This window comes from Hemitrygon akajei, chromosome 8 (genome assembly GCF_048418815.1).
Source record: "Hemitrygon akajei chromosome 8, sHemAka1.3, whole genome shotgun sequence".
Lineage (NCBI taxonomy): Eukaryota > Metazoa > Chordata > Chondrichthyes > Myliobatiformes > Dasyatidae > Hemitrygon > Hemitrygon akajei.
The window spans coordinates 22,762,729-22,776,706 of record NC_133131.1 but is presented as its reverse complement, the minus strand read 5'-3'; the positions used below and the strand labels follow the sequence as shown (position 1 = coordinate 22,776,706).

General features: G+C 39.8%; 1 protein-coding gene across 2 annotated transcripts in view; it reads right to left on the bottom strand.

Annotated features, from left to right (window-relative positions):
* phf12b (PHD finger protein 12b) overlaps positions 1 to 12,997 on the bottom strand; it is a 78,140-nt gene extending 65,143 nt beyond the window's left edge. Inside the window, exons 1-2 of one of the 2 annotated variants that reach the window (XM_073053434.1) lie at positions 12,341 to 12,997; positions 11,835 to 12,016 (exon numbers count right to left, since the gene is read on the bottom strand). In XM_073053434.1, the coding sequence (XP_072909535.1) occupies positions 11,835 to 12,016; positions 12,341 to 12,406 (248 nt within the window). In that variant the 5' untranslated portion in view covers positions 12,407 to 12,997. The remainder of the gene's footprint in view (positions 1 to 11,834; positions 12,017 to 12,340) is intronic. The other variant, XM_073053433.1, reaches the window with a different exon arrangement.
* Between the last annotated feature and the right edge of the window lie 981 nt (positions 12,998 to 13,978).

The window sequence follows — 13,978 nt, the reverse complement described above, 5'->3', positions numbered from 1 at the left end:
ACTCTCACCATAGGAAATATCCTTCCACATCCACTCTATCGAGGCCTTTCAACATTCAATAGCTTTCAATTAGGTCATTCTTTTGAATTCCATTGAGTACAGGACCAGAGCCAAACACTCCTCATATGACAAGCCTTTCTATCCCAGAATCATTTTTGTGAACCTCCTCTGAACCCTATCCAATGTCAGCACATCCTTTCTCAGATAAGGGGCCCAAAACTGCTCACAATACTCCAAGTGAGGCCTTGCCAGAGCTTTATAAAGCCTCAAAAATGTTCCACCATCTTTTGATAAGGGGCAGAATATCATTAAAAGATAATGAAAGTTCGAGGATGATGACTAAACAAATTGTGGCAAACTTTTCTTCACTTTCAATGCTGAGGTCTCTGCACATAATCAATGTTGCCTACTTCCAGATGCTGATTTAAAACAGATTGCCCCATCACTGCCTTCAGCTCTCTGGATTGCAAGATCTGTAACATTTACCTTAAATCTCTTCACTCAGTAATCAAAAGAAAATACTTAAAACATTGCTTTGCCAAACATTATGACCACCTGTTCTGGTATCTGACTTGGTGTCACCTTTCGCTTCATGTAGTTCCTATGAAATATCTTGCACGAAGCACTGTTCATGTAAAAGCTTAGTATAAACTCACAATTGTTGTAAATGAGTTAAATTACAACCCATTTGAAAAATTAAACTTCAGCTCATAGTCCTTTTGCTGTGACACAGAAAAGTAAAAAGCAGGGAAAGTAGGAACATATTGATCTGAATCAATGTGATCGAAAACATGTAATTGCCGGAACTTGATTATTCAGATTTTACTGGTAAATAAAACCAGAAACCAGCAATGCACATCCATCTGAGCTGTTAGGATATTTGCAGCAGAGCTTAAACAGTATAGTAGAAAAGTCTCAATTTGAGTTCAGCAAATTAATTAAATAAAGGCTCTAATAAAACATCTTTACTTCATATTAGTCAAAGAACACCATTTAGAAAAAAAACTTAGTCCACACATTTGTCCGTGATCATAATCTTGTACAAATTTCCTCAACATATTGACTGCTACTATAAGCAATTAAGATTTTTTTCAGCCTTGTTCCATGAGAGATGTTAAAGATATTAAATTCTGGTCCCATACAATTAAAACATTTTAGTAAATCTGGATGGAAATCCACATCGTAACTAGTTCGCAATAGAAAAATGAAAAAGCACTTGCGCAAAACCATCAGGAATTCACCCCCATACCAAATTCATAAGAAAGGATTTCCAAACAATTAGTCTGTTCTTTGGCAATAAGGCCTATGATACAGACAGCAGCAAATCTTGGGGAGTGATGTCTTGATTACATTAGGCTTCCATTTATCTGTAGAAATTTTTCTTTGTTCAATTGTCTTCAAATTCTCAAAACCTACTTCAGAAATTGAAGACACCAAAACTGCCTATTGCACTATCCAAAGATACAGCCTTCATACATGTAGAAATTCAAAGCCCCGTCTTGGCCCAAAATGTTGACTCATTATTCCTCTTCATAGATGCAGCCTGACCTGTTGAGTTCCTCCAGCATTTTGCATGTTACTCTAGCAACTCAGTCATTAGTTGCACAAGAGTCCAACATTGCAAAGGTGAACAGGAAATTTTGATAGTCATCAAAATTCGTTCATGGGAAATGGATAGGAAGCTGTCATATCAATATGGAGTCAGGCAATGAACACTTCTTGAAAAGCCGAGAAACTAGCGTTATGCTTTACTTTGATGATAAACTGGCCTAAAGGATGATAGTAGCATTATTTGGAAAAATTAATCAAAACTTCAACACAACAAAATTAATCAGAACTTCAGCACATAGTCTTTTTGCTCTTGTAGGTAGGATCACCTTAGTAAATAATGGCAAGGCAGTAACACAAGTAATAGTTACCAACCTGACCAACATTCTTAACTACAATATCTTATTTGATTTGACAGAGGTTATGCAGATACATAATAGACACTGCTTTTACTGATTTTTATTGCTCTCAAATGCCATGTTGCAACATATGCTACACAATACCCAAAGTTACAATAATTAAATCAAAGGACATGTTCATTTATAAGGTCGCACAGTACGGAAATATTGCACTCATTAACATTATTCTAATCTCCATCAACCCATTAGCCTACCAGCCAGCACATGGGATGTAGAAGAAACTGGAGTTCCTTGAACAAGGGGGAAATGGAATACACAGACAACTTGCAAACTAGACAAACAGTATGCAAGAGCAGAACTGAACCCCAGTTTCTGTATTTGTGAGGCAGTAATGCTAACTGGAGCATCATTATGCATAAAGGACAGTTGGGTACAAGACTAAAATTAAACAGTCAGACAAGACAGTACAAGTCTTCAACGGAAATTCAACACAACTTTTATATAGAGTTGATGTTAACACCATCAATAATGAAAACAAATCTATTAATATTAATACAATGTTCAACAAAAAATTAAAAACCAAAGAGCTGACAGCAGAAAATGCCCTCAGAATTTCATTGTATATCCCAGAACTAAGCATGGCTCATAACCACAGAAAAGTAGTAAATTAAAGGAACAAGACAACTGCAAATGATGACCTTTTCCAAATCAATATATTAATGACAGATCACACAAATGAATCACTGGATACAAAGCATCACTACCTTTCTATATCTCCACACTGCAAAAGCTGTTTATTGGCCAATTATTCTCCGAATCCAACACTCAAAACTGAGGCAATCTTGCTTTTATAGACTCAGAAACAACCATTTCTTTAACAACTCTAACACACTTATTCTTGAGTTGGAACCAGATGCTGTTTGACGAAGGGTCTAGGCCCGAAACATCGACAGCGCTTCTCCCTATAGATGCTGCCTGGCCTGCTGCGTTCCACCAGCATTTTGTGTGTGTTGCTCAGTTTAAAGACTACTTTTAAAGCTGTACTATAAAGGCAAAGAACAAACCGGAGTTAACTCAAACAAAATCAAGATTAAGAATGTGGAAAATGAAGGCAAGTGCAGCACTTTTCAGTTTAAACTAAAAAAACTGAAGCCACAGTAATACAGCTCTGTCTCAAATATCATGCACTGAAGGAGAAAACAATATGCCAATCCAGAACCGATAGTGCAGGAAAAGTCTAAAGCACCCAAGTCTTATTTTATATCTAAAGAAAACTAGATTTTTACTTCTGCTCTTTGAGATTGTATCTAATACAGTGTTAGAAGTTATTTAACTTTGATCACTTGCTATAAAATCGCATTAAAGGGTTAGTTAACTATAAATAAGCATTGTCTTCCACCAAAAATGCCAGTAGCTACTTAACAATGAGAAATCATTGAGTTGAAAATAAGTGGCCAAAACCATAAATTGAAAACCTGACCTGATAAATAAACTTTCCCTAATCAGGCAGGATTGTTAATTGGACACAAAATGATTTAGTAAACTTCCCTTAAAGAAAAGCATTTATCAATTTGATATTGAAAATGACATATACTCTCCCTGGAAGCGATGTTTTAAGTCACAAGATTAGCTAAAACCATTAGACGTTTGTTCATGTTTTCAATCACATTATTTTAGTCACTCATAGCTCAATCAGCATCACCTGTCTGCATCAGAACATTAGAAATCCAAATTCAACTCCAGGATTTTAAGCCCCAAATTTTGTAGTGACGAAGCTGATTTTCACTCTTGATATTAAACTGCACCACTTATGCTCTATCGGGTCATAGAAGGAGCGGAGAAGTTATCCCTGTTAACTTCAACCAACATCACAAAATAGCTTATCAAGTCGTTATCACACTGTTATTTGTGAAGTCTGCTGTGGGCAAATTGGCTGCTGGGATTGCACTTCAAAATGTATTTAATCAACTGTAAAAATGAATAGGATGTTCTGAAAGCAATACAAAGGACACTGTATAAATGGAAATCTATTTTTCCATTACGTAGCAACTTAATCACATCAATCATTATGGCTAAACTTCAAAAAGTAGCACTTGCCAAATAAAGTTAATGAAAATATTTGAATGAAAAAGGGATAGATTAGTCCTTTTGTTACACAATTGCTTCCAATCAATTTAATTTTAACTTGAATATTAAGAATCATGATTAAGTTCAATTTATGGATAATGTTTATGGACAAGGTTTAAAAAAAAGACAAAAACATGCATTGCTTTTTCCCCCCCTTAAACTCCAAAGTCAAAACAAAGATAGCTTTCTCAAAATTCAACTGAAATTGGACAAATAAACTTTAAAAGCAATGATACAATGACAACCATACTACTTTTTCCTCTCTTCACTTCTACTACTTCGGTGCATTCTATTTCATTTTAAAAAATGGTGGCCAAAAGCAAACTTTTCCTTACGTCTCTGCAAAAAAAATCACAAAGTTTATCTCAACTCTTAGAAAAAAAAGTTTCAATTGTAACACTTACCAATGATTACAGTTTTTAAAGACTAAAAACTTCAGTTTTGAAAAATGATACTTATCCCACTTGGAGATGAAAAGATATAAAGAGTGGCAGCACACAAAGCAACTTCACAACACAGTTAACCATTTCTGTCTCAAAGACCTGTATTAGATTGCCATCTTTGTGGCACTGTTCAAAATGAAATAATGAACTTAATTGGGGAATAAATCTTAACAGTAACCAAACGACTACAAATCACAAAATTAACCCTTCAAAAGATAAACCACAACAGGCCACAAACATAACAGAAAATGTTGTTAAATAACAGCACAAGAACAACAAAGAGCTTTCAGACAGGTTGAATGATGAAATCCCAAACATTTTCTCTTGTTAGTCCATCTGGAATTTTTAAACATCAAAGTTGTTCCACTAGAATAGATTCTCAACCCAAATTGGTAACTCTGGTGGAAGTTCAAAAAGCAAGAGAAATGAAATGGATTTGACAAATACGGAGTACTATGGAAGCTCTATGGTAGAAGCCACACACAAAAATAAAATTTGCTTTCCCTCACATTCCAATCTTTCTCATCACAACTTCTGTCAACAATCTGCACAGCAGATTCATTTCCAAAAGCATATATTTAAAATGGAAATAATAACAGTTACAGAGTCAGACCAAATTTTTTTTCCCCTCAAGTGTTTAAGACTTGAGCATCTGGCTGCATAATTTTGTTACAATTGCAGTTCATCTAATTACAGTGAATACAAAAAAGTGAACTGGAATTACTGTAATATGTACCGAGATACAAACTCTACTTTAAAAGATTAGCTTTATTTGCCACATGTACATAGAAACATACTGTGAAGTGTGTCACTTGCGTCAATGACCACAGCCCGAGGCTGTGTTGGAAGAGCAGTTCGGAAATGTCACCACGCTTTGGGTGCCAACACAGCATATCCACAACTTACTAACCCATACGTCTTTGGAATGTCGGAGAAAACCAGTCTCAGGAGAAAACATACAAATTCCTTACAGATAGTGACAGAAATTGAACCCCAATTGCTGGCACTGTAAAGATTTACACTAGGTGCTACCATACCACCTATCAAAAAGTTTTAGATGCTGTTACTAAACTGACAGTTTTAAGACTATTCCCAAATACTTCAAGTGGTTAAAATATTTCTCCATGAAAATCACCAAAAATATCAAAAACTAAATTTACTTTATGTATTTCACACCAGTGATTAGTTTCTAGTCAGAAGATACATGTTAAGGAACTTCAGTGGTCAAAATTAACTTCAAGCTTCCAATAAATTGAAACAGCAGCAATGACAGACTGCAAAAGAGAAATGCATCTGCCAAGACTACAGAAAGTCAAGTTTTCCAGACATTATATCACTGCCTCAAAGCTCTATTGCTTGCAGCATTGAAGTTCTTTCCCACTTCAACAGGTAAAGTTTGAACATTCAAACTTTATTGGCCAACAGCTTGATAAACTGTACTTAGAAATCACATATGTATAAAAACACACACCTTTTCAGAAGCTGGACATTATCAAGGCTAGCATTTAATACCCATTTATTGCCCGAGGAGACGATGGCAAACAAATTTGAATCGCTGGAATCTTTCTCGTTAAGATACCCTCACTATGCTGTTGGGGAGTTGAAGGATTCAGACCTAGTGATGAAGGTACAATTCCAAGTCCAAATCACATACATGCTGGAAGGCAGACACCCAAGGTACTGGCTCACCACCAATTACTGCAGTTCTCTAAAGACTACATTGAATGGGAACTCTAGGACTTAAACTGAACAACTGAAATATATTAGTATTTCATTTTCAAATCAGTGAATGCAATTGTGAAGTGGTCATGGTTCAGCACAGGTGCAGTATCTTACTGCTCTTAATAGTAGAGCTCATGGGCTTGGGAGTTGCTGCCATTATTACAAAGTGTTGTGGTTTATTATTGTCATATGTACCAAGATGCAGTGGAAAAACTTGCCTTGCATATTGTTTATATAGATTATTACACAGCTTGAATAAGGTAAAATAATAACAACACAGAATAACGTGTAAAAGCTACCAAAAGAACGCACTGCAGGTAAATGACAATGTGCACAAACACAGGATGATTTGCGTGGCCAAGAGTCTTTTGCCCAATGGAATGGCGGTGAAGGGAGAATGTCTGGGGCAAATGGGGACTTTAGATTATACTGGCTGCTTTACTGATGAAGTGAGAAGTATAGATAGAGTCCACAGAGGGGAGGCTGGTTCCTGTGATGTGCTGAGCTGTGCCACAACTCTGCATTTCCTTGCGGTCATTGCCACACCAAGCTGATCTTGTACAAAGTATTTCCATGTATGTCCCAAGTACTATGCAGTTCATACATAGAACACAATGGTACCACTGTTTTCAGACACAAAGGATGGTGGATAGGGACTGCTTTCTCCTGGATGGTGCTGAACCATTGAATACTATTGGAACTGCATACATAATGGGATACGTAGAGTAGCACATCACATTACAGCCTTACAGATGGTGGTAAGTATTAGGGCAGGGAGTGTTAATAACATAAACTTCAGGTCATCTAGCCTCTGACTTAAGTTTTAAGGTACAGTATGAATATGGCTGGTTCAGAAGAGTTGATGGTCAATAGGATCCCCAGGATGCTGACGGTAGGCCACTGATTGTGAAGATTTGGTGGCAAGCCTCATTTGTGAGATGCACTTTCTAGCACTTGTGTTTCAAATGCTATTTGTGACTATGATATACAGGACAGCACTTTGGGAATGACTTCTAATGCAAACTTATTCATCAACAGAACAATACTTGTACAAGTTGTCTGTGGAAATCTGCAGGCCAGTCTTAAAACATTTGTATTGTATATTTATTTCAAGATTTGGCAAAGAAATCATGCCTTCCTGCATGAACCTGCATGCCTTGGAATCACAACAAAATATGCAAACAATAGAACTCAGTAAAGCAAACTTATTAAAACTCTTGCCTATCTCAAGTATGTCATGCATTACCTCAGATCTTATACACCAATGCATGACTTATCACCTCCTTTCAGTACAAAATACATCAGCTTAAACAATAGTAAAAAGTTTTAGAAACACAAGAGTGTGTTGGTTTATCAAAACTTTAAAATCCAATCAACATAACAATGAACTAGCAGCTGCCTGAAATAACATCTCTTCCCTCTCTTACCGCTGGCTGATCCTCTGATTTCCAGAATTTTCCATAGTTCCGATCTAGCATTTGCGCAAGGTGCACTGCTTTTAAAACAGCATCTTAAAAGCCAATGACACAGCTGACAAACCACATCCTCTAAGAATACTGACAAATGCAAAACAGTACTATAAACCATCAGATATAAATGAACTTCGGATCTAATTTCATCAAGAATAAAACCATGTTGACATTCTGTAATGTCATGCTGAATATAATCCGATAAATGTTAAAATTAGGAAGGAATCCAACTAATGAAGTTGCCACCAATGAGTACACGAATACTGCGATACTTTGCTGATAATGAATAATTCTGCGCACCACTAATACACAAGTTCAATGCATTTTGCCACCATCTTCTCAAAGCAACTGATAAAAAGCAAAAAGGTAGTCGAGGAATGTTTGCCAATCCAAACGCCTTTTCACCCCCAAATGTCTCAAAAGAATCAGCGATTTAACCACAGCGACTTCTAACTACACTACACCTTTGTAATGTAGTGCACCATCTGAAGACACTCCCAAGGACTGTTACCAAACAAAAATTAATTTGGACTGTATATGGAGTAACTAGGGAGTACCAAAGCTCGACAAAGAGTCAGGAGTAATACGAGGGTGCGCAGCTAGTGCAGAGAGACGTGAAAAATACCAAGGTACTGTATAGCCTCTTGCATACAAACATCTACTAAACAGCAAAACAAGCAGCCAAACTAGTTGAAGGACGTGACGATGGAACAGCATGCAACTTTGAAATTGCTATATTGATTGAAAATCCATGATTAAAAGGTGATGAAAACAAAATAGATGTTAATGATATTTTATTGCATTTACCAGGTAGTCTGTTGTATTATGTGTATGGTCAACCAAGCTTCATAAAGAATCGTGAGTCTTTGAAATAGTAAAACTGACATTGTTTAAGAGCATATAGTCTACTGCAAAAATATAACAAACTGCTTGGCTGTAAAGTAACTGAGTTAAAGCCAATGGGAGGGGAAAAATTTGAATCATAGAATAAAACTATGAACTGAATCTTTAAAACAGGTCACACACAAAATGCTGGTAGAACACAGCAGGCTAGGCAGCGTCTATAGGGAGAAGCGCTGTTGACATTTCGGGCCGAGACCCTTCGTGTTTTGGTCAGAAACCATACACATGGTGTATAAATGATACTTCCAACATCTAGCAAATTCCCTTGCATAATACTAAATATGAAAACATTGAATGTGACTCCCATTTAAGGAGGGAAGGAAGTAAAAGACAGAATTATGGGGCAGTTAGCCCAAACTCAGTAGTTTGTATGATTTTAGAGTCCATGAATAATGAAATGTCAGCGTACCTGGAAGTACATGACAAAATAGGGCAAAGTCAGGATGGTTTCATTAAGGAGAGATCTAGCTTGACAAATCCGATAGAATTCTGAGGCAACAAGCAGGTTAGACAAAGGAGTCTGTGGAAGTGTGTGACTTACTTGGATCTTCAGAAGGCCTTTGACAACATGAAGCTACTCAGAAGGGCAAGAGTTGATGATGTAAGGCAAAGTACTAGCAGATGTAGAAGATTAGTTGATAGGCTGACGTTGGAGAGTTGGGTAAAGGGGAACTTTTCAAGACAACAGCTGGAGACTAGTGAAGTTCTGCAAGTCAGTGTTGGGACTGCAACTTTTCACTTAATATTTATGATCTGGATGAATGAAATTGATGGTATTTTGGCCGACTGCAGATGATGCCATGATACACGGAGGGACAAAGACTGCTTCAAAGGCTGAGAGTGTGCAAAAGGACTGCAGATTGGGAGAATGGGCAAAGGTATGCCGGATGGAATATAGGGAAGTCTGGCATCATGCACTTTGATAACAAGAATGAATGGGGAGAGGATTCAGAAATCAGAGGTACAAAAGGGTTTGGGAATAATTCAGGATTTCCTCAAGGTTAACTTGCTGGTTGAGTGAGCAGTAAGAAAGGCAAATGCTTGTACTTATTTGGAGAATACTACAATATAAAAACAAGGATGTACTGTTGAGGTTTTAGAAGTTGTCAGCCAGACTGCATTTGGAATATTGTGAGCAATTTTGGACTCCATACCCAAGGAAAACATGGGGCGAGAGCGCCCAGAGGAAGTTCACAAGAATGATAATCAGGAATGAAAGGTTCAGTGTATGAGTATTTGATGACTCTCAGTCTATACACTTGAGTTCAGAAGGATGAGGGGAGAATTACATTGAAATCTATCAAATACTGAAAGGCTGGAGAGAGAGGGGACATGGAGATGATGTTTCAATTAGTAAGAGAATCCAGAATCCAAGGGAACAGCCTAAGAAGCTTTACAACTGAGATGCAGAATTTGCTGCCACAGAGTGCAGCGAACTCAAAGTCACTGGATGTATTTAAGACAGACTGATAGGTTCTGATTGGTAAAAACGTTAACTGTTATGAGAAGGCAGAAGAGTGAGACTGAAAAATATCAGCCAAGACAGAATGACAGAACAGAACCGATGGGCCAAATGGACCAACACTGTTCCACTATCCTATGTTCTTCCGGTCTAAATGAAACCATAAAATCTAACCCTGCATTTACATTTTGTAAATGTAAATCTAACATTTACAAATGATGAAATGGCACAATGCTGCACAAATTGAATTGACATGCCCAAAGTTGCGAAAAAGAGAAATTTCACAAAATTTTACTTTGGCTCAGTCTTTAGTCTCTCATCAAAATGGGATTGGTGAACATATGAAAGGAATAGAGAACATGCTGAGGAATTGGGAAAACAAGCCAACCTATATACCAGATACAAGAATGGATAAACCTCAAGTTATTGATATTTTCAGGAGCAGCACAAATACTCCAAAGGAAAATATATTTCATTTAAAAAATTGATTAAACCTGCAGATTACTGGAAAGATGAATGTGTAAATCAGACATAAGTTCCAGCTGATCAGAATATAGGATAAAGCTGATATGTAGGAGGCTCTTAAAAATCTACCAAATCAATTTACAAACAGAGTGTGTGTAGTGGGGACTAGTTCTGTCATCTAGTAGATTATTCAGGCATCAAATTATCCTAACTGAAAACAAAAGTCTCTTCCCCTGGTTTAACCTGCATTACAGTACCCAGCAATTATCACTTGCCCTCCTGGATACAAAATATTTTGAAGATAATGAATTTTGATGTCAGTTACATCAACTGTACTCTCAAAGTTTTAAAAAATCTGCATCAGGATCAAAAATTAACCGATGAGTTTACATCAACAAGCAGAAAGAAATGTCTGACATTAAACTCCCAACTAAAATGATGCACACTGCACTAAAAGATGGAACACGAGTACTTCCATAGAAATATTATTTTGAACTAAAATAGCTTTGCTGAGATGGCTATCTCAATAATGGAAAACTAGAGTCTCCGACCTTCCTCAAAAGTCCAGCACTTCCTACCAAAATCATTAAGAATGCTGCCAACTCGGTCCAAATCTGACAGTAACTACCCGAAACGAGAAGTCAACTAAAATGGCGCTGTGAATCGAAAATATAATTTAAACGGAGGTCGCCATGTTGCGTATTTGCAAACACACAAAGTGAAGGAAAGGAAGGCATCCGCCTCGGTGCAGAGAACAGTGCTCAGGGACCAGGCCCGTGAGCACAACAGGAAGCAATCTGCGACTACAAACAAGGCCGGGAAGAAGAAAAACAGACACGAGAGGTTAGTAACAACCTCCCCCCCCCCCCCCCCCCAACACCAAAGCACACACAGACACAACCCGTTCCTTGCAACCCTTGTTTGCAAAGTCAAAAGGAAGGCCTATAGATAAAGATATCCCCATAAGCAGCTCCTTCCTGAATAATGGACTTGGCTCTACATTTAAGTATTGCCAGACTCTTACACTTAAAGATCAAATGGGGGCTCCAGGTTTCATTCCGACCCCCAGTGACAAGAGGTTAGAAAACGAGCCAAGGAAACGCAGGAAACTGTGCAGAAACCAGCCACCCAATGACACAAGTAGATTTCGAGTCCAAGCCTTAGGTAGGACGAGTAAGGGGAGAAAAAAAAAACCAAATTAAAACACACAACCAGTACCTAAAACATCGGGGGTGGGGGAGAAGACAGGCCATTGCAACAGGATTAACCCTCTACTGAAAGGCAGGGCTGCACAAGATAACAAACTGCATCGCTAAGGTTCTGTATCGTCACTGACCAGCACTGAAGGTGGAAGGCGGCCGGGCAGTGATCGCAGCAGAGCAGGTCGCCTCCCTCCTTGCAGCTATCGCAGGTGTCGTGGTTGGTGGCCCGGCCGCTCCGCCGCGGCTCCTTCTCCAGCTTCTTCGCCTTCTTCTCGCTCTCCTCGCTCTTCGGAGGGGCCAGCAAAGCTTGTATTTTCTGCGCCCATGGCGAGGAGCAGCAGGTCGGGTGGAGTGGTTGAACGGGAGAGAAAGGAGGGAAAGGAAAAATTAAAAAAAAAAATCAGCAAGACGGCCCAAGATTACACTGAAAGGTTCATTTCACATCCTTTCCTCCCCACCTTATAAAGAGCTGGATATTTCCAGTATCCGTAACAAAAGGGCAAATAAGAAGATCGATGCCATTTGTGCAAAGGTGGATTTTGCAGATTGTAATTATTTTCATTTAACCCGGGGGTGCACGGCTTGTTTCGGCGCGATCAAGAAGGGGGTGCGGGGGGTGGGAAGAAAGAGCGTATCTCACCTCCATCAACCCTCCGGAGGTATCCAAATCGTAGACGATGGTCTTGGTCTCCATTTTATCCCACATTCAACACACGGTGGCTTTTCTTCACTGTGCAGAAGCCGAGGGCCCCGTGATGGAGGCAGCCCCCCGAGCCGTCACAAATACCCACAGAAGCCGTCACGGCGAAGGCCCGCGATCCGCTCGCCGACCAGCCGATCCGAGGCGGCAGCAGTAGCAGCAATAACAACACACACACACAGAAAGGGAGGTCTAAACGAGTAAATCCAGGGTAATCCCAGCCGATCGCATTCAGAGGAGGACAGCAGAGCCAGGCCGCAGCCGGGGCCTAACCGACATGAAGCCTTCCCTGGGCGACAACAATATTCGCGTCGAACCGCTCGGTTTCCATCCGTGCCAGAAAGCCCCAGAGACACAACCATGAAGTAGGTAATCCCGCCACTGGACGGACGCTCGGCAAGCACGGGCCGTCAGATGCAAGGAGGTCGCTTCCTCGGGTGTTGGAGCTGCCTGAAGCCCGCCAGTGCAGACACAAACACTCGGAGCCGAGGCTGCTCGCTTTACATTTTTTTCTGCCTCCAACTTGGCGCAAACTTTCCACACACATCACACAAAACGCGCAGGCGTCGCACCGAGGGGGAGGGGTGCGGTGGCGGTGAGGGGGGGGGTGGAAACCAGACACCGACTGCGCAGGCGCAGTGGCATTCGCGACTGCCACCGACCGCGCATGACCGAGGTCCGCACACTCCGATCGGACCCTGCAGCTGCGCAGTTCCACTCCACCGCAAATTCCACCCCCCTTCCCACCGGACTCCAAATGCGCATGCGTCGCAGTGAAGCGTGCGCGATTTGACGTCATAGCCGAATCTCGCGGCCAATTGGTTGCCTGATCCACAGCCCGCCCCCGCCTCCCTGCTGACGCCGCTGCTCGGGAGAAGGGAGCGCACCCTCAACTCCGCAGGCGCAATCCGCCGGAAATGAGACTTGTTCACTGCGCATGTCTTTCGTCTCAGAAGCTGGACAAGATATGATGTAATTGGTTCCTGGGAATCGAGGAATTTTGGGAGTTGTAGTCTTCGTGACGAAAGCCACCGCTCAGAGCGTGCAAGCTGCAGCTTTTGCAGAATTGGCGGAAGATGTTATGTAAATATTGCCACTAGCGTCACTTAGTATCTGTTTACTTATGCATGAAGATTTGTTATAAAATTCATAAATTCTCAGCAATTTTTGTTCTAATTATGTTCTTCCTCGTAAAAGTTGTGTAAATTTTTAAAATAATTTGTTTTTTTCTCGTGAATGCTGCCAATTTCACGCTATGTGCCTGTGATGCTGTTGCAAGTAAATGTTTCATTGTACCTGTGCATACATGCACTTATACAAATGACAATAAACTCGAATTTGATTTTGGCTTGAGGCAGAATTAATGAACGCTCATTGACTTGAATGTTAATTCTCTTTCTCTCTTCACAAGTGCTCCCCCAAACGACTGAACAATGCTGTTGAGTATTTCCAGCCTTGAATATGATTAGTGACTCAATATTTACAGCTCTATGTTGAGGGAAGTAATCTCTGTTTGACTCCGTTTTAAATGGCAAGCCCTAATTGTGAACCATGTTTCTTAGCTTTATAATCCCTGGG